The sequence below is a fragment of the Apaloderma vittatum genome, unplaced genomic scaffold, assembly GCF_000703405.1.
Source record: "Apaloderma vittatum isolate BGI_N311 unplaced genomic scaffold, ASM70340v1 scaffold642, whole genome shotgun sequence".
Taxonomy (NCBI): domain Eukaryota; kingdom Metazoa; phylum Chordata; class Aves; order Trogoniformes; family Trogonidae; genus Apaloderma; species Apaloderma vittatum.
Window position 1 is genome coordinate 34,305 of NW_009703932.1, and position 19,972 is coordinate 54,276.

The 19,972-nt window shown below is 40.5% G+C and overlaps 1 protein-coding gene across 1 annotated transcript in view; it reads right to left on the reverse strand.

Moving 5' to 3' along the window:
• Positions 1-19,972, reverse strand: part of MSRB3 (methionine sulfoxide reductase B3) — a 62,445-nt gene that overhangs the window by 22,480 nt on the left and 19,993 nt on the right. Inside the window, exon 4 of the mRNA XM_009864811.1 lies at positions 13,148-13,176. Coding sequence (XP_009863113.1) covers positions 13,148-13,176 — 29 coding nt within the window. The remainder of the gene's footprint in view (positions 1-13,147; positions 13,177-19,972) is intronic.

The window sequence follows — 19,972 nt, forward strand, 5'->3', positions numbered from 1 at the left end:
CACCAGCTCAGGTGCTTATCTATTTGTGGGGAGAAAGTTCAGCTCACTAAACCAGCAGAAAATTATCCAGCTTTTTTTCTGGGCTAGCAAGTTGAATCAGTTAAGTGAGAGGTTAAACAACCACTGGAAGCAACGCAAGGCAGACAACACAGCACAAGGGGTGTAAGGATGATTTACTATGATATTGCTGATTGACAGAAACTCTACTGTTAGAATAAGCTAAACCTCTGAACTAAGCATTGGCACTATGTCTTTGCATAAAATCAAAAGAACGTGATTATAAAATGACCAGATGAACAACAGATTTGACTAAAAGGCTGCTTGAGGTCAATGCCTTTATAATTCAAATAAGCCTGTAATCCCTCTGTTCCCAAGACCTCCTCTGCTTCAGCATTACAAATGGCAAAGTATGAGGATTTAGAACTTTAAATAAATTACGTGGTTTATTTTCCGGGCTAAATCTTTTCTCAGAGAGCAGGTAACAGAGGATGCATTTTCCAGGAAAGGAGCCGAAACACTTTTCATTATCTAAGCATGCTGCGAGCTCTTAGAAACCTCCAGATCACTCAAGAAAAGCTACAGTATGTCAGGTTCCAAGCCTATCTTGGATATAACAAAACCTAACCTTTGACACCAAGCTATCCCAGTACCGATCCAACTCTATTCAACAAACTCAGACCTTTTTCTAAACGCTACATAACTCCCCACAACTACAATGTCTGTTTACTTAAGTTCTGAGCGGGCAAAGCGGATTTAGCAGCATTGCAACAATAAAAGTTGCAGGGATGGGGAAGGACTGGAATGCCAGAGGTTGCTGGGTTTTCCCTCCCTATCTTTCCCATGTTCATCAGATTGCAACCAAAATCACACATTCTGGCTGTGGAGCACTCTTAGCCTCAGCAGAAATGCTCTGCTTTTGATTGTCTAAAGGGGACTGTTCTAAACTCAAACCTGCAACAAAATTTAAAGGGCATCTAGTACCGTGAACAGTTTGCAGTCAGTCCCCCCAAAATTTCGGGCAGTCCTTGACTTCTTCCCAGCTCCCCAGGAAGCTGAGCCATACCCATGGTTTTACATATGGTTCAAATCTTTGCAGAAAAAGAACAAAGCCAGCGGCACAATCAGTTTCTGAAAAATGACTTGGTTCCCCAGTCACAAGCAACAGTCCATAAAGCATCCCAGAGAAAACCCAAACAAGCCTTGAGCTTCTAGCTTTAGAACAAGAACTAGAGGACCTGAGGACATCCAACCCACATTCCAAAATGGACCTTAAAAAAGTGCTTCTTTCCCTTGCAGGCAGTTTAATGAGCTGCAGATTTTCAGGACAGGCCATATGTGACATCAGCTTCAGAGCCTCACCTTCATCCAGATTAATACAGATGTACATTTTGACATGAAACATGATGGTGTTTCATTTGTGCAAGGCACTGTCCTGTGGATTTGGTATATTTTTGAGGGAGGAGGCGGAGTGGAGAGGAGGAAGAAATCCTACTCTGTTGTATTCAAAGCAGCCTCAGTAGCAAAACTTTCGATGTGCAACCTCTATACTTCAGTGCCAGGCACTGCTATCACTAGGTGCAATGTTTGCTTCACTCTGCTACTCCAAGTAACACAGCTTTTAATCTAACCCCTGAGAAATGTTAAGTCTAAAATACCTGTAAAACCATGATTCGTTTTTTAGAAAGACCTGAAGCAAAGTGACCACCCTTTGGACAGCTACATGTGCCATGACTGACCATCCCTATTGCTGACATTCCCCGGGGGGTCACAGAGGGGTTCAGCTGCATTATGCCAGGGCAGACCCCGAAAGAAAGGTGTCACAGCCACTCATGGTGCAATCCAAGAAACCAACCTGCAAGTGCCAGTAATTAAGCATCCAATTAAATGAGACCTGAGTTTTGAGTTAATGGTAGGTTTTGGAATTTGGTTTTAGTTTATTTCTAAACAATAAAATTGCCTTAAATTGCAGTGTCTAGGGGTCTAGAAAACTTTCTGAAAATCCCTCAAACGTAAAAAATTGGAAAAACTGGAGAATCTGGACAAAATTCAAACAGCTTACTTGTTTTCTACTCTCATTTCAAAAGCATTTCAAGCCTTTGCTTGAAACGTTTCCTTTGTGAAATGTTTCTTTTGCAAAATTTCTTTTGCAAAATCAATTTATCTGAGAGGTACACATCTGAGAGGTACACAGTCCAATATACAGAAAAAAAAAATCTTTTATTTCTGCCTGCCAACTTTAAGCAAACCTTTCCGGACATACAAGTTCCCAACCTTGTTTCCACACACAGCTTTGGTCCCCAAACAAAAAAATCCTATTGTTCACACAGTTCTAGCTGTGGCTACCCTAGCCTCTGAGACTAACTTTAACCTCTTCTATCTGAACACTTTACCTCTTTCTACAGTAGAAACTATAGCAAAGGCTACACATCCATCCAAATATGTGAACTGGGTGAGCAGTGTAAACAGTAATCTTATTTGCAGCTTTGTACTAATGTATTTTTCTGTTCTCCCTGTGTTTATCAATCTACTTTCCTATGCCCATCCCACAAGACTTTTTCTTCTTCACTGATTAGATCATTAAAATATTTGCATAGACTTCAGTATCAGTTCATTTCCCGAGAGTGTAACACTCTCTGCCCCTGCTTTGAATGTTTTTAAAATACCTGCTATCACTGCTGTAACTCTGTAATTCCTCATCATTCATTAGTTTTATAACAGGCTTGCACAAATAAACCCTAACATTGAACTAATGAGATATGGGTGGGAAGTTCTCTAAATAACAGCCTGAATTAAAGGCAGAATGTCTGCATTACTTAGATAATCTTATTCCTTACATTGCTCTGAAGATGACACTGAATGCCCTTTGTTTATTAATCTTTATGAAGTTGAAGAACAGTCTGCCTTATTCTTTCAGCTTCTTTAACAGAGCATCTTTATGATTTTTTTAAAAACATGAAGTAACACACTCCTATCCAAATACTAAAGCACAACTGCAGGCTGTAATACATTTGATTACTTAGGCATTTTAATTTATTTCCTTGCACCTCCATTTGTGCAAGGTGCAAGCCTGGCACTGGCCAATGCAGTTTATGAAAATTAAAAAAAATATGGAAGAACTATAGTCAGAGGAATGAAAGAAATACACTGCTACTGCTTGTACAAATTATGAGAACCTCATTAAAGCTTAATCATTTGTGGATAAGTAAAAGCATCCTCAGAGGCAAAGTGCCAGTGGAAATCTCAGGAGTTTCGGATTCTGATGTTTCCCAATAACCCCCTTCTCTGTGGGAAGAAGGGTAGAGAGGGAGAGGGATGAACAGAGTCTCTCTATGGTCCATCCCTTTCTTGATCTGATGAAAGAAGATCAGCTCACCCTAAGGTCAAGGGCATTTAGATGACGGTCTGCGTCCTCGTTCCCACCCAGACACAGTCAAGTTCCTTTGCCATTTGGGGTGCCAGAGCAGCAGGCACTCTAAGTGAGTGATGACATAGGTCTCAAACTGGGACTTGTACATAGTTTTCACAGGAGGTGGTGTGGAGGTCAGGTACTCACTGCCTCCTCCACAGAAACAGGAGCCCAGGAAGGGACATGTCCCACCGAGGCGTCTCGCTGGTGTGCTACATGTCCTGGTGTCGTGGGTTAGGGCTGGGCCGGCTGCTAACACGGACAGACACGTGGCCAGGAGTAGGTCCTTTGGGCACAGACCTTCCTTGTGTCAGAAACCAAAGGGGCACATGAAAACTTAAGTTTTATCATTGAAGAAATTACTTTTACAGAATAGAGCAAGGGAGTTAAGATTCCAGTTCTGCTATGTAGATTTCTCTCGGGTTTTTTAGGACTAGGACAAAGTTTTTATATGGTCTATATCATGATGGCTAGAATCAAAAGAGTGAAAGCAGCGGCGGGCATAGGTTTCAACATTGGGCTGTTCTTCAACAGTAATATGCAGCCCAGTTTATACAGCACAGTGACACAAATCCAGGTATGCCCAAGATATGCCATCATTGTGGGGCAAGAAGAGTCTCAGACATGCAGACAGTGAAAAAAATGGAATGATTTAAAAAGAGAGCTCCTGTAATTCTCTTTTCTAGCAAAGCCAGTTAACTGAGTGAGCGATGGCCAGTGTAACTTTAGTTTGCCACAGTCTGACACTAGTGCTACCTCATGACTTAAAGTCCAGCTCTGACAGTACACTTCCAATTAGGGATTTCTTACAATCCTCGAAAGCAGGGAGGGGAGAAATTTCAGTGAAATACTGTATCTTACCCTCCCACCTTTTCAAATTGTTTCCAGAGCCCTAGTGCCCTCAACACAGTATTTTATGCAGCAGATTTTTTTATTTGCAAGCACACTGTTTTCACCACTCTTCAACCTAAAAATGTCTTAATCAGTTTCCAGATATTCTATCGGCACTGACAACTGACATTCCAAATCCCACCCCTCTGTGAATCCGTATTCCTGGGACTCCATTTAAATCCCTTAAATACAGTGTGTAACAGGGGAAAAAAATCACTGACTCAAGGGGAGATAACAGTATGGAAGTGAGCATATGAGCACTTTCAAAAATCATAAATCTTATGGGTAAACACTTTTTTAATGAGAATGTAAACAGGGGAATACTGTTCCCATGACCATCACCTTGAAAAGTAAGAGGCAGAAACAGAACACCTCTGTTTCTGAATTTTAATGTTTAAAAAAAACACCTTTCAGTTATCACATCTACATCTATTGGGTCAGATGTCTATAACTTAGTATGGTTAACACAGACTATAGGAATTCGACTTTGTAAAAGTTCAAGAACAATGACATAAAATAAGGTGTCTAGAAGACAAGCAGATGTTTTGCTTAGGGACATGGTTTAGTGGCTGATTTGGTAGGGCTGGGTCGATGCTTGGACTCAGTGATCTTAAAGGTCTTTTCCAACCAAAACTACTCTATGATTCTAAGTATGTACATGATGCACAATGTTGTAACACTCCACTTCCAAATTATGAAGCAGAGAGGCATTTTATGGTTTAAATGAATAGAGCACTAATAAAGGAACAAAACAATACAAGTGACGTGAGCTATATGTGGTGTGGTTAAGTTGCATTTGAGCTATATAACCATCTCAATGAGTCACAGCTGTGACCAGAAACCTCCCTGCTTGTCCATTCTTGTGGCTTCTCTTCCACACATTCCATTTTTAGCTAATTAACTGGGGCTATGGTCAAGTTAATTATCACAATTGGTCTGTAACAAGGTTAATTTGACTGAATGGATTTTCATATAAAAGGAACAGAAAAAGTCTTTATGAAGTTTGTAAGTGTAGAATAATTCAAGAGTATTACCAAGTATCTTCCACTTTGTCCACTGAGCAAGACTGCAACGCAAGTAGCTCTTGAAAAGCAATTAGGCAGCCTCGCTCAGTAAAAAACTGCACAATGATTAACAGATCTACAAAACAATTTTGTATTTAAGAAACCCAGTCCTCCAGAACAGTAAAGATGTTATGCTGATGGATGTTGCCAACTTAAAAGAATAATTTGCTGACTAACAGCAGACTAACTCCCCAACAGACCAGACCTATCTGAAGCAGCTATACTTATGACGAATAAAAAATCCTCAACCAATCTACTTTATAGTTTATAATTTAACTCAGCACCAGTTTCTAATTCCACGTAATGAAACCATGATTTATATATTACTCATGTCTTCTCAGACTACTTTTGCCAAATTGTTTTTTAAAGACAGTCTTTTTTAGCTATTTACAAGAAAATTAAAAAAAATAGAAAAGCTTGTCTTTAGTATTTAGCAAAAAGGGTAAAGAATTTCTCCTAAATAAATCTGATGAATTTGCTTACATTAATGATAACAACATGGAAAACCTAAATCTAAATATTTTCATTACAGGACCCATTTAAACATCTTCCTTCTCAGCAAGATCCTCAGAGCAAGGCAAGAAAGAAGCAAGAATGATGACTGAAGTATATATAACACAAAAAAAGAAATTTTATTTGTCTTTGTTGATATTACTCTCGGCTCCATAAGAAAGAGCTCTTTTAATGCCCGGTTCTCACCACAGGCCAACAGGCAGTGCTTTATGTGGCCTAGTGAGCACATGTGCCTTGTGAACTACACAAGAACAGAGCATCTTTAAGCAGCTGCCCTATTAATGAGAACAGAAATAGGATTTTTTTTTGAGGAATATATTTGCAAAAAAACCTCCACAAAGTAGAAATTACACAAACTATTCATATAGAAGAATTTAAGGCTGTTGTGAGTCCAACCAAGGCTGCTAGGCTCCACTGGAAGATTCACAGATCTAGGTAACGTAATTGAACAGACTTCCTATAAAACAGTTTGAGAACTGAGAAGAATCGTGTCAATGATAACAAGGAATAGCTCACCTTAGATACAAATAAGATGAAAGTGGTAGGAAAAGACATCTGCAACTGTGAAGCCAATATTACAGTTTGGAAAGTTATACATTTGGAGTCCTCTGGCAGCTGCCTGCCTTCTTTAAAAATCCACATTTAAAGCATTTTTGATCAGCCCTCCGCAAATTAGAACACCATTCTATATGTTGCAATAATTTGACCAACTTCTGCCACCCTTTACAAAAGATACATGAGCAGGGTGAGGATTGGGCACCACAGATGAGGGCTGTTACTAGCCCAGAGTTCCCTGGGATGCACCAGCGAGCTGTCCCAGCCATCTACACTCCAAGTCACGCTGTAGTAGGGCCCTGAAAACACTCAACAGATGTTTCAGATTGCATCTGAATCTAAATGCTTATCTCACTGCTGAACAAATATAACAGACCATGCTCTCCAGCCATTGCATCCCTAACAATCTGTTTGTAAAGCTGTTAATGCCAAGAACAAAACAGCACTGACAAGTAACCACACATAAAATAATCTGAGCTGTTCTTCTGTTTATGTCTCTCACCATCTCTCTGTGCCAGGTCAAGCACCTTTTCAAGAATCCATGTGCTGGTGGTGGCTAGAGAGAAGAAGATAATTCCTGGTAGTTGAAAGAGACTCAGGAGAAGTCATCTGCCACATCAAAAAGCTCTGGAACATCCCTATTCTTTAGTATCTCAGTTAATTTTGCCACTTTTCCCTCCTACACACTCTGCAAGTAATCTTTTTTATATTTTTTAATCAAGTTGCAAGGTGACGGATGAGCTTGTCAATATGATTTCGTTGTGAACACCAAACGTCTCTTCTCCCTGTTCCTGAAACTACTTAGCCTTGCAAAGAAGAAGTTAAGAATTGCTATATCCCAACCTGATTGAAGAAGTTGACATAATAACACTTAGGATTCGATTTGTTATTCAGTATTTAGATCTTTGGTCCAATTGATCAGTGGATGATATTACTAAGTATCCTGCTGCTTCAGCGACCTCAGGTTTCAGGCAAGTTATGTTTCTTTTCTCTGCTGCCTCAGTAGCAAGGGTCAATAAGAGATACTCACTTTCAAGGTGTCTTTTGGCTTTCATTTCTCTCCTACTTGGTCAAAGAGTTCCTTATGCTCTTAACAGTTGTACTGATTACATTCATACAATGGGACTGATGACAGGCTAGGGGAAATCAGGGCTGATAGCAAGAGTTTGGAAAGTCTATTGCTGAACATCTGGAAGTGTAGCCAAGAGGAATTTATGAGAGGAAAACCTTTGACCACCCCCAACCTTATAATTTTCTTCAACTGCTCTCCAGCACCTGTGCTGAATCATGTAGCCTAGCAAGTTAGTACCTCGTAGGGGCCACATTAAGGGAATGATACCAGCAAATACAAGAGGTGAGAAAGGAAAGCATGGGAACTTTGATGGGGATAGAGGGATAGCAGCATTGTACAGTGCTGAAGACATGGGGAGACACTCATTCTGGTGGAAAAAGTGATGTGCAGAGAGAAGAAATGACCTGCAGAGTCACTGGCTGACACTGTGAGTCCAGACAAGGCAGACGAAGGAAATTCCAGGAACTGTTGGGGGCTCCTTGACTTGCTTTTGTGTTTGACTGCTAGGGCAGCAGGGATCCAACAAAAGCTCATGTGTAGCTGTCCCTCAGGACAGCCTCCAGCTGGATGAGCAGCTCTTATAGCTTAATTCCTGATACTAACTGGAATGTTTGCAAAGTATGGACACAAACAGTGACATAAAATCACATCGGTGATCTCTACCCTTCATTTGATCCATACAGAAGCAGGGAGACAGAAGAATGGGTTTTGGAGATGCATCTCTTTTTTTTTGAGAGAAGTGAGAAGCTGGCACAGTGAACAATAAAGAGCACAGCTGAAGGTACTGGGCACCCTTGGGCACTCCTCTCTCTTCTGACAATGCACAGAGATGTTTCTACAGCCTGGTGCTTCCCTGACGTTCATGTTTTTGCACCCTGAACTCTCTTACTTCCTCCATTGCACTGTGTGAGTGACACTTTTATATAAGAGGCTCCACTGGAGGCCACGTGTATTGTCTGGGGATTTGTCCTTTCTTTGTAACACAGAACAAAACCCAAATTTCTTCCCCTTCATAATTTCACTGCCAACACTATCACTTGAATATCATGTGACAAATCTCCACAGTGACGTGCAGGATACAGTAAATATTACAAGAGATGCCCCAAGAAAACTCCAACTCTCCCAGCAGGCAGTAGGAAATTCAGGATTACCATTCCCTGATGACTAATGGGCATGCTGAGATAGTTGTTTGCATTTTCTATGCTTATTTTTCTACTACTAAAGTGGGATTAGCTGTGTTCAGCAACAGCTTTTGAGACCTGCAAATTTTTCCTGTAAAAGAACAGCAGCCTGAAGACCTATTTTTCTCTACATTAAAAAAAAAATCTTTCATTAACTCATTATTGCAACCTAATTCTTACATTCTTAAGTTCTAAAGTTTGCTAGCCACACACATAGCACAATAAGCATTTTAGACATTACCAAAACACTAATAATTGTTTCAGCAACATTGGTTTACTCTGTTCCTTAACAAACCTTAAGAAAAATATATTTTTCTTAAAACCTTTTTCGCTTTCAAGCACTTTTTTAGAAAAAAATCTGTTTTCAGTACCAGTGAAATTCATCATAATATGACAGGGAAGCAAAATTGTTTCATTTCATATGATCTTTTAACAGCAGGAAGCTAACCCCATGGTCTCTGAGACAGAAATTCTGCCAGCTATAGACTTATAAAGACTCAGCAGAGAAAAAGAAGTTTCTCAGATGGAACTGCTAGTCATGATATGAAGAATGTGTGTCCCCTACAGATGTTATAGCTATTTAGATGATAAATCCTGATCATCACTACAGGAATTTTACAGCCCTCTTTTAAGTTAATGTTCAAGTTCAAATTAATCTTCTTTTGACAATGTTTGCCTAATATTTCAGTGTTGAACAATATTTCTAAGGTTACATTTACAGTAAGCCTACTGGGCACTCTTAAGGCTGTACTGCAGACTTTGTACTTGCTTCAGAAAGGCTACTTCTAATTCTTGAATGCTTCACAAATAGTTCTAGGAAAGACAAGTACAATAAGCATTGATAAATGCTTAACAAGGGTATATCTAGACTTGCACGTTAACTGGAATTAACATTAGGATTAATTTAGAGCATGCGACAGGTTGTAGAACAGCTCTGTGGAAGAAAATATTCATTCTAGAATAAAACTACCTCATTCTCATGTTCAACACTTAAATGGTTTTGGGTAACATGAGATAAACGAGAACAAAGCATGTTTGTTCCAGTTTGTGGGATCATTGGTTTGCCCAGGAATCACAGTCTGGGGAATTCAAAATGAAATGAGGGATATGAAAATACTTTAAGGCGTCTCCAAGGAACTCAAGGTCGCATAAATATAGAGTCATTGATGTCAAATGGCAGCAGCCCTTTTAAAATCAATGCTACATTTACACATCTCAAAGGCACACGTTATGGAGAACATGGTGCTACACAGGGTGCTGCAACCCCCTGACACCAGAAAAAGATTTGTTTACAAGGATGCCTCTCTGCCGTCACCAACACAACCTTCCGCTCCCTGCCTCCACCCTCCTGCTCACTCAGAGGCAGCAGGAGGTCTGGGCTTATCGACCAGTTTTGGAGAGGGATGGCAAACTCTTCAGTGGGGAAGAAAACCTGTAATGTTTTATTTGGGTGGTGAATGTTGATTTCATCTCAGTATCTCCACTTCTCCGCTCTCACATATGGGGAACAAAAGATAAACACTAAGTGCTTGCACTGTCTGGCTATCAAGAAAAGCTTCTTGGTGGAAGAACTGAGTATTGTCCCTACAAAGGGAAGGTTGTTGTGCTCTTCACAAAGATACAGGGCTTTTTCAGCCTTGGTGTGTTAGACTTGAAATGTGCTTTGAGGTTATGGAGTTTCTCTGATTTCTTTTTTTCTTAAAATGCCATTTTAATTGTGTGCTTAATCTGTTTGTTTGGGTTTTTTTCTATTATTTTTTAACAACTATCCTTGGTTGTTACCTGAAAGCTATGTTGAGAGAGGCAGCACTGATGAGACTGAGGCATTAGGCCTCAGCAATTCTCAGTTCCAAATACAGCATTTGGGCCAAAGAATAAAATGAGACCAGGAGCCTGGGCTGGCCTGGCCAGCCACAGACCTTGGCAAACTACAAAGGATCACCAGGTGAGGGGCCTTCAACACCCTGGGTGTGGCCAGGGTGCATTGACAGAAAAGCCTGAAACTATTCCAACCAAAGAAAGAGAGTAGATTTAGATTAGATATTAGGAAAAAGTTCTTTACTGTGAGGGTGGTGAGACACTGAAACAGGTTGCCCAGAGAAGTTGCGGGGGGCTCCTCCCTGGCAGTGTTCAAGGCCAGGCTGGATGGGGCTTTGAGCAACTTGGTCTAGTGGGAGTTGTCCCTGCCCATTGCTTGGGGGTTGGGACTAGGTGATCTTTAAGGTCTTTCTGAACCAAACCATTCTATGACTCTATGTAGGGGAAAGAGATCATAAGCAGAAGACGAAGCTGAGGCTCTGCAGAAGAAGGAGGAATAAATCTAAGAAATTCCTTGGCCCCAGACCTTCCTATACTGTATCCCTGATGGTACACAAAGTACTTTGATGTTCAGGTATCTGCTAACGTTGACACTCAAGCAAAATAATCTTCATCATCTGCTGCAGAGAACTCTGGTGTGCATTCAGAGAATATTTAGGTGCAGCAAAACAAGTGGTGACAGGGATCATCTTGGGTCTTTTACTGCTTATTTACCTATTTCTTGGTCGTCACCTGTAAATGGTCTTTATTTCCGAAGCCTTCTGCCCTCTGTGTGCTCTGTGCTCTTGGGAAGATAAAACTGCATCGAGTGTACACAAGTTTAAAGTTCTGTCCTTAAAAGAACAGTGTCTAAGAAGCGCTTTCAGAAGAGCAGAGCAGGGAAAGCAACCCTAGCCCTCTAGTGTTTGGACAACTCAGCTTTCCAACACCCCTGCGTTAGGAATAAGAGACAAATCATGTCCAGAACACGGACCCAAGCTCAAGGAAAACAAGCCCGTGGAGCCCACACAGATGAAGAGGAGACATTTAAAAGTGCATGCTCACCCTACAAGACTCCAATCACAGAAGCCTGGTGGCATCTACCAAGCAGGCGTTTGCCATGGCTGCAACAGAGCCAACTTTTTATCGCTTCTCTGTGCTCCACAGCAGATATCGTCCCCCTGCCTTCCCTGCCCTGGGAGCAGCACGCAGAACACGCAGAACAGCTTCAAAAGAGAAAGTCATAAAGCTGCTTGTAGCCTAATCCACCAAGCAAACTGAAGTCCCGCAGAGAGCATCTTCCCCCCAACAGGAAAGTGAGACGTTTGACATTCTGCTCCACGCCCTCATTTTAGTGACGTTACTGAAAGAAAGGTGGTAACAACAGACAATGTGTGAAGCCATCCCCTCATGCAAAACTGTTCCGTCAAGATCCAAGAAGCAATCTTAGCACAGAGTTCATCTGAGCAATATTTAAAGAAAGTAAGCTCAAACTCACAAACTAAAATGACAATAGAAGCAAGAAGACTCAGGCATACAAGATGTAGGAATTGGCTGTATAAATGCTTCCTGCTGCAGATTTCACCCTCATGTAGTTCCAAAGATAAAATCTAATGTGGACAGAAAAAGCAATGTAATACCTCACATTTCATATCCAAATAATGTTGTAACTGGGATAAAAGGAAACATGCTATTTCATGAATGTTCTGATGAATATATATTGCAAAATTTGTATCATTACAAGAAACTATAATCACTGCATTAAGCAAACCATGTAGAAGATAACAGTGACTTAAATACAAAATCATCATAATAATGCCAGGTTTTCTGCTTAAAATAGTCTTTATCATCTTAACAAAAAATGCTTTTTGAATGAGCTTTTCCGGCAATGGACATTTCAGCCAGTTTCAGGGCAACAGTCTATTCTTAATTTACTATTGTTTAACTTTAAGGAAAACCCAGGAATAGTTAACTGAATAAATAACAGCCTGGTATTAGGATCTCTGTTTTTTTCCCAACTGTTCCCGTTTGCTGTCCCATGTATTTTGTCTTGTTAGATACACATTAACCTGTTAGACTGACCTTCACTTTACTCCCAATCCCTACAATGCATTAAAATTCTTTTAAAAGACAACTTGAGGGAGACTGCCTTTTGGTAAACCTCCTAAAGCAAGCTCTACAGACTAGTCTGGCATGCGTTGTGTACATGCATCTGTCATGAAAATTTGATGAAAAATCATCTGTTTCCTGACAGATAGGCTGCACTGACTTCAAATTCCCATGAAATGTCTTTGCCTACCAGGAAGAAAAACATTCTCTTTTAAAGCAGTGATCCTTCTCAAACTTCACTTCAATCCTCCATTCGCTTTAGTCCGTATTACCATTTATTTGCACTATATTTTTTCTGCATCGATTAAAGCCTGTCGCAAGATACATCTGCCTGATCAACTTTTGGGAAAATGTAAAGAGATGGGAAATAATGAAAGGAATGAAAGCAAATGTTTCACAGTAATAATGCTGTTTTCAGAGGGCGAGAAGTGAAGATCCTTTTTAAGACTGACCTACCCCAGTTTGTTTAAAACTAAACTGAACTTGAACTGATAAACTACTCTTTTGAGATTAACCTGAATAGCGTACTTTCAGGAAAACACTGTAAATTTAAACATACCTGAATTGGAGTCAAACTTTGTTTCTGACCTGCAAAAGAAAATAAAAAGATTGTAAGTTACAAGAACTGCTTTATGCCATAAAAGCCATTTGTCAGACTGATCCCCCACAGCAAATATCATCTTTAAGACGACTGTCTAGCTCTGCACGATAATATTTAATACATTCAAGGGCATTTGAACCTAAACAATAATGATTATCTTTACTATTTGAGGAGTTTTCACAATGTAGAGTCACAAAGAAGGTATTTTAAAAGACAAATCACAAAATGAATGCAGAAAACAGAATATAAATTTAAAACAGGATTAAATTATATGCTGTGAATCATGGCACACAGTTGTTCCTACGAAATAAATATTGTTTTCATTCATTTTCATTTTTGAAAAGTCATTAAGAGGATTTAATTTATTCACGAATGTTTCCAATCTATTTTTGAAGCAGATACCGTTTCATTAATGTCATATGTATTGTATCCAATGATCTGTACTTAATTGTACAACATCCTAGGAGGGGTTTGTTTGTGCGTGTCTTCAATTTACTCACTCTGCACATAGGAAGAAGTGGTTTGATTTTCTTAAAAGTGGAAAGCAGGGGGTGGGAGAGAGAGCTAGAGGAAGGGAGCCAGACCTAAATTTTAACTTGTTTTAAAGCCTTTGCAAAAGGACAATGATGTGTGCATTATGCACCATTAGCTTTGGTCGTGCACTGCAGCTTTTTCTCTCTCTAACAAGTAGTGTTTTCTTCTAAGGGCTTAGCACTTAGCAAATGAACCCTATAACCTGTATATTTAATAAAGGGAAGAAAAAATTAGCCCTTGTGGGAACATCATGTTTCAGATATAGGTTAATAATACTTGTAAATGTAGAAGCCTTTGAAGATCTCAATTCAACTGTGGGAAAACTTAAGTTGGGTAATTATTCTCAAGATGCTGCTGATGTGCTGTCAAGCAGAATTAACCCTATGACTAGGCCTATCTACACAGTCTGCTATAAGACAGCATTGTCTGTATCGAGCTCTCAAACCAATTAACGGGCATGTTCCAATCAGATTTATATTGCCCACTAACAATCAGTTGTACACACGGTCATGGCTGTCACAGCAGGACACAAGGTCTGACCAGCAGGAGACCTGTTAAAGGATGTTACGTTGGCAGCAGAATGCATTTCCCCAGAAATTCTAAGGACGAAGTACAATGTTGGATCGTTTGCCATTGCATCAAGGAGGGGATGTATTTCGGGAAGTTACAGTCCTTCTTTTTCAAAAATAAATGACCCAAGTTCAAGAACTAATTGCAGATTTATTTTCCTCTGTTATTTTATAAGCTTGTACATGCAGGTACATGTAGGTGTATTTTACACGTACTCTCTATATTTTATATATTTGGCATTGTAATCCTGTACCAAAGATCTATGCTACAGCAAAAAAAATATCAAACCAATCACGATTTAGAAAATGAACAAGTTCCACTATCAGTTACAGTTAAAGCCATCAGCAAGGAAACAACTCCCTTCCCCCTTCCTGCTCATTCTCCATCTTTCCCTGGTGTTCACTATCTTTTATGTCTTAAATATAATTCTCAGGTGGTAAAGAGATGGAAGGGAAAGAATATATCTTTGTAATTGGTACTTATAAAGTACTACCAAAAGCACTGAATAAAGAAAGTATGTTGCTGATGTGCCTTCACAAATACCACCACCAGTAACTGCCCAGGGGACCAGCTCATGCTTGCCTGGCAGCGCATTTCAGCTGGTATTTACACTCAGCAGGATAAAGTCCCCATTTTGTTAAAAGTGTGTGCTGGTAACCGGTGGGAATTCCACTGAGTTCCAGGTAAAGCCACTTTTATTTACAGTATTTTATTTACAATATTCTCTTCAAGGTGCATTGTATCTGTCTAGGCCATTCTCTCTTGCTCACCACTGTCTTAGCGACATGTCACCAACTACACAGTCTGAGAGAACGTGCGAATCTTTGCCTCAGCTTCTGTTCATCAGCACGATCAGCTTCTTGACACCTAAATTCTAGATACTTGCTATGAGTTGGTCAAACAAAGACCCTGACTCTCAGCCTGTGTGGCTTGGCAATGCTCGGCAACTTGTGACATCGACAAACAGGCTCAGGGGCCAAGATGGCAGAGAATACATGGGAAGGAGGGTTGCAAGGGTCACTGGGCAGTGTAATGAGTAGCAAAGCTCCAAACAGTCATAAATTACTGGAAAACAAATCAGAAAACTGATACAGGATGATAAACGAATAGAACTTTGTCTGGCAACAGCAGAACAGCTATGAAAGAAAACACAACATGGGAGGTAGCACTAGGAACCATCAAGAGGAGGAGGGTCACCTACACTATGGTCATCATGTCACTTTGGGAAACGATGAAAAATTTTGGACACAGTGTAACAGAAATTGTTAAAGATCTCAGAAAGGCCCAGAAAAAGGGGAGAAAAATAATGGAGCGTGTTTAGCATTGCAAATAAGCAATAAGCATCAGATGTGAGAGAAGCACTCTGCAAAAACACAAAGTCATCTTGACTGCTTGAAGGAATGACAAAATTTCCAGCAATTTCAATGGAACCAGCACTTTTCCCCTGGATCTTTCAGTATTCACATCTTTCTTTTTTTTTTGACAGCACGCTAGACAAAGGTATCAAAAACTAGTTGCACTAGTTGCAAATAAAAAATGGCTGATAAATTGGATAGAATTAAATGCTGAAAGTATGGTCCAAAGGGAAGTTCTACTACACACAAAAATATTCACTCTGACTCGTTTACCCTTCTACAACTACATTAACTAGAAAGAAAAACTTATCTGTCCATTGTTTGTTATCATTGTACGTACTCTGACATCCAATCTACGCATCCTACCAGACAACATGCATTTTACAGAGACAGGCATTGACTTTACAAACTGTCTTTTACCATTTATCACTATCCCCCAAGAGGGGAAAACTCCCCACAACAAACATAGAATAGCTTTGTGCCTGTTTTTTTTACTTTTGCCCCATAGGAGTAATCCGAAAATCAGGGAATCATGCATAAATATCTTTGGAAAGCAGTCTATACACATAAAGAGAGCAAGAGGTTATTTATATAGTGATTTCCATTTCCAACTGTGATATTACTCAAACACACACAACACATGGCAATACAAATGCCAAGTAGCTCAACTATCAACACATAATAGGCACAGAAATAGTAAGCTACTGGAAAGGTTTAGCTAAGGACAAGGTGCCTCAATACTTTCGAAGACCCCAGAAATAATTAAAGCAAAACCAAACAACAAAATATATGATGGTCACTTTGTCTGTACTGCAAAGAGACACAGGGTTTTGACCTCTTCCTTTTAAATGGCACCGTAAGTCAGACGCTCAGACTGCCAAATACTGCGAAAGAGACAGAAACCGAGTAACGATCACCATGTGTTCTTACAGTGTGAATTTTAAACTACACCCTTCCAAAGTACGACTGAACTGCAGTTGTTCAGTGCCACAGGCTACAGCGTGACCACACTGCAGCTGAAGCTAACGCAGACCTCCTGTTTGCCAGTGAAGCGGGCTTTTGGCAAGGAGAAGAGAAAGAGGACTTACTGCAGAACCTCTACTGCTGCATTACAGCTGCCTTTTCCTCCTTTTGATGAGGTCTTTAACAGGTTTATTCAGTTTCTTTCTGAAGTCCACTTGCCTTTAGGGCCAGAGAAGAGGCTTTTGCCCATTTTATTTACAAGTGCAGACACAACCCTTCTGAAAGTGCAAACTTGGAAGCAGTCATTGATCTTACTCATGAGCTCAATCTCCATATAACAAGGCAAGCTTCCAGAAACAAAAACGCAGCCGTATTTCAATGTAAAAATTACTATCTGATGTAACTATCTAGGAATTTATGAGACCTGCACCATGAGGGAATTTGAGAAGCCTCCAAGCATTAAGAACCAGGTAGCTCCTGAGGCAGCAGAAAGAGCAAAGCTAGGCTTGCTGCTGTGTTGTGGCCAGGGGACAGAAGCTGTGGTGTCTAAGGAGGCAAAACCACTCACAGGTACTTCCCAGAGCTGGACATTACTAATTCCTCTCCCTCTTCCACCCTCATGTGGATTCTCTGTTATAATACAATAACATATATATTATTTACAATAATATTATCTGGTATAATCTAATAATGTAGTTGAACTCTTGTACACGTCTCCCCTCAGAGAGGGTTTGAATGTGATCTCTCTCCCAATTTCATGAAAGTTTTTAGAACTTAATATCTTTGAGGTTTAATAGTTACTCCCCTGCCAAATTTGGCTGAAATTGGCAAGCAGGTTAAATGATACAGTTTTACTATTAGGAAAGGATTGAAACAGAGACAGCGTGATGCTCTAAGTCTTAGTTCCTTAGGAAACCTGGCATTTTTAATCTCGCTTTCCTAGACTACAGAAAAAAGACTGATTCACTGTTGGTGGATGCTACGACAATTTCTGTTCTGCATATTGATGAAAATCCAAATTCAAAAAAGAGCATTTTAACATCATGTTAGTCAATGAGTAGTCTCTGGGTGAGTTCTGTCCAGAGTTTATTTTAAAGTGAGAATTATAAACAAGTAAATATAGAAATCTACAGCTTCTACAGTCATAATCCATAACAATCCACTTGTCATGAGTTTAAGTCTCGTGGGGCTTTTGGTAGCAGCAGGAGAGCTGTGGGGGATGACTCCTGTGAAACTTCAAGAGCTTCCTCCAGCCTCTGGTGAAAAACTCAGAGCTGCCTCTGGCCAAGGCCAGGCCCATCAGCGCCTCTGTGATCAATGTTTGTAAGAGGGGAACCTGCTGGGCCACTTTGTCTTTGTCTTTCCCTTTCCTTCTTTCTTTTTTTTTTTCAGTATCTCTCTTTGTCTATCCTCCTGTGTTGGGGAGTTTTTCTGTTGGGAGGAGGGGGAAGTGAGAGGATAGCAAAGGAACACGGTTGGTGAGGAAAGCGGGGAGAAAGGCAGCAGAGCAGAGGGTTTCCCCAGAGTCCCGTGCTGAGTGAGATGGCAGGGAGATGACTGCCTGTGAATTGAGAAGATCGATGGTGGCGAGAACATCGGATATAGCGGTACGTGGAGGACCCCATGCCAGTGGAGAGAGAGACCGCACAGGAGCAGAAGACTCACCCAAAGCAACCCACAACCCTGAAGTTGGTTCCACACTGGAGTGACAAACTCCCCTAGAGGGAGAGGACTGTCTCCCATGAGAGGGACACTATGTGGCATCAGGGAAAGACTGTGAGGAGCCCTCTTCCTCAGGAAGGAAAGACTGCCATGGACAATGAGGAATGGCCAGATGGACTGCACGCTGCCCCTCTACTCCTCCTTGTGCTGATGGTGGGGAGGAAATAGCTGGGAAGATGGAAGGGGGGGGTGGGGAAAAGTGTACTTAAGATGGAGTTGTGTTTATCTATGTACGCCTTTCACCCTCCTACTCTGATCTAGTTGATAACTGGTGGTGGCAAATTAAATTTATGTTTTCTCCCCAAGTCTACTCTGCTTTCCCTCGTGCCCGTAAGTGGCAAACAAATGCTCCATGTTCTAATCTCAATCCCTGAAACTTCGTTGTTCAATTTTTCCCCTTCCATATCCCTGTGGGGACAGAGGTGGGAGGAGGAGTAAGCAAATGACTGCATGGTTCTTTGTTGTTGGCCCGTGCAGTTGGCTCAAATCATGACACCACTCTACCTGATTTTTACTTCAGGTACATACACGTATGTAGTAAAGCATAGGGCAGGTTAAATCCAGCTGAAAATTAGTTTTTCCAAGTGGGGTGACTGATGAACAGTCAATACAAAGCAGCGAGAACTTCCAACAGGAGAAATTACATATCAGATGTAAAAGTTTACAAAGAATCCACTGAAATTTTACATTGAAAATATCAATTAAATTCCTGTTAAAATCAGCAGGTTATCTATACATATCTCTAAGATTATGGAATTTGCATTTATTTCCTCTTATTTCTAAGTACCTTCAACACTGATTTGCAATTCAGCTGTGCTCAGAAGTAAGTAAATCAAAACAATTTCACAGGCTTGTCTCAATGAGACATTGAAGTATTTAAAATGTCACATTCCAAGTTCCCTTTTTTTTCTTTTTTGATTCCTAACACATTTCTTGTAGGAAATCTACATGAATATTTGCCTTTTGGAGAAGATACCTGTTGAAATGTCCTCTGCCCAGCAAGCTGTGAGATCCCTCATATTCCTGTACTTGTCTTTACTGCTGAAACTTGGCCTGAGTAATTCACACAGTGCCCTCCTACATTTGTGGGCAGCAACCAGCTCAGTACAACAGAGCTGATCTACCGAAAAAAAACAAGACCAGGTGGCTTGTGGATCAATAAATGAATAAAAATGGCATTAAGTGGCTTCTGTTTTCCAAACTTGCTGTTGTTCTCCTAATCCTTAACATAAAAATCTTTTCCGACTTCATTGCTTGTACAGTGGTATTGAAATGAACATTTGGCACTGGCCAAAAAAACACCAGCTAGAGGATATTAAAAAACACCCATAAGATGACTGAGCGTGCATAATTATTTGCTGTAATGACTGCAGCACCTCTATGACACGTTTACCAAGCATTCAGTGAAAGAAGCATTTCCCTGAATGCTCCACTCAAGGACATGATTGTATGGCACTTGCTCCAAGGGGCTCTTGAAGAACAGCAGGAAAAAGTCCTGTTCCAAACCACCACAGAAATCAGCGAAGTTCCAACAACAGCTGTGCTAACCTGTGGGCAGCATTCCAGTTGGATCAAAGGTACGCTCACATGTGGAAGGTGCCATGGGCTGCATTCACAAAGCAACCTTACTGCAGCGGCT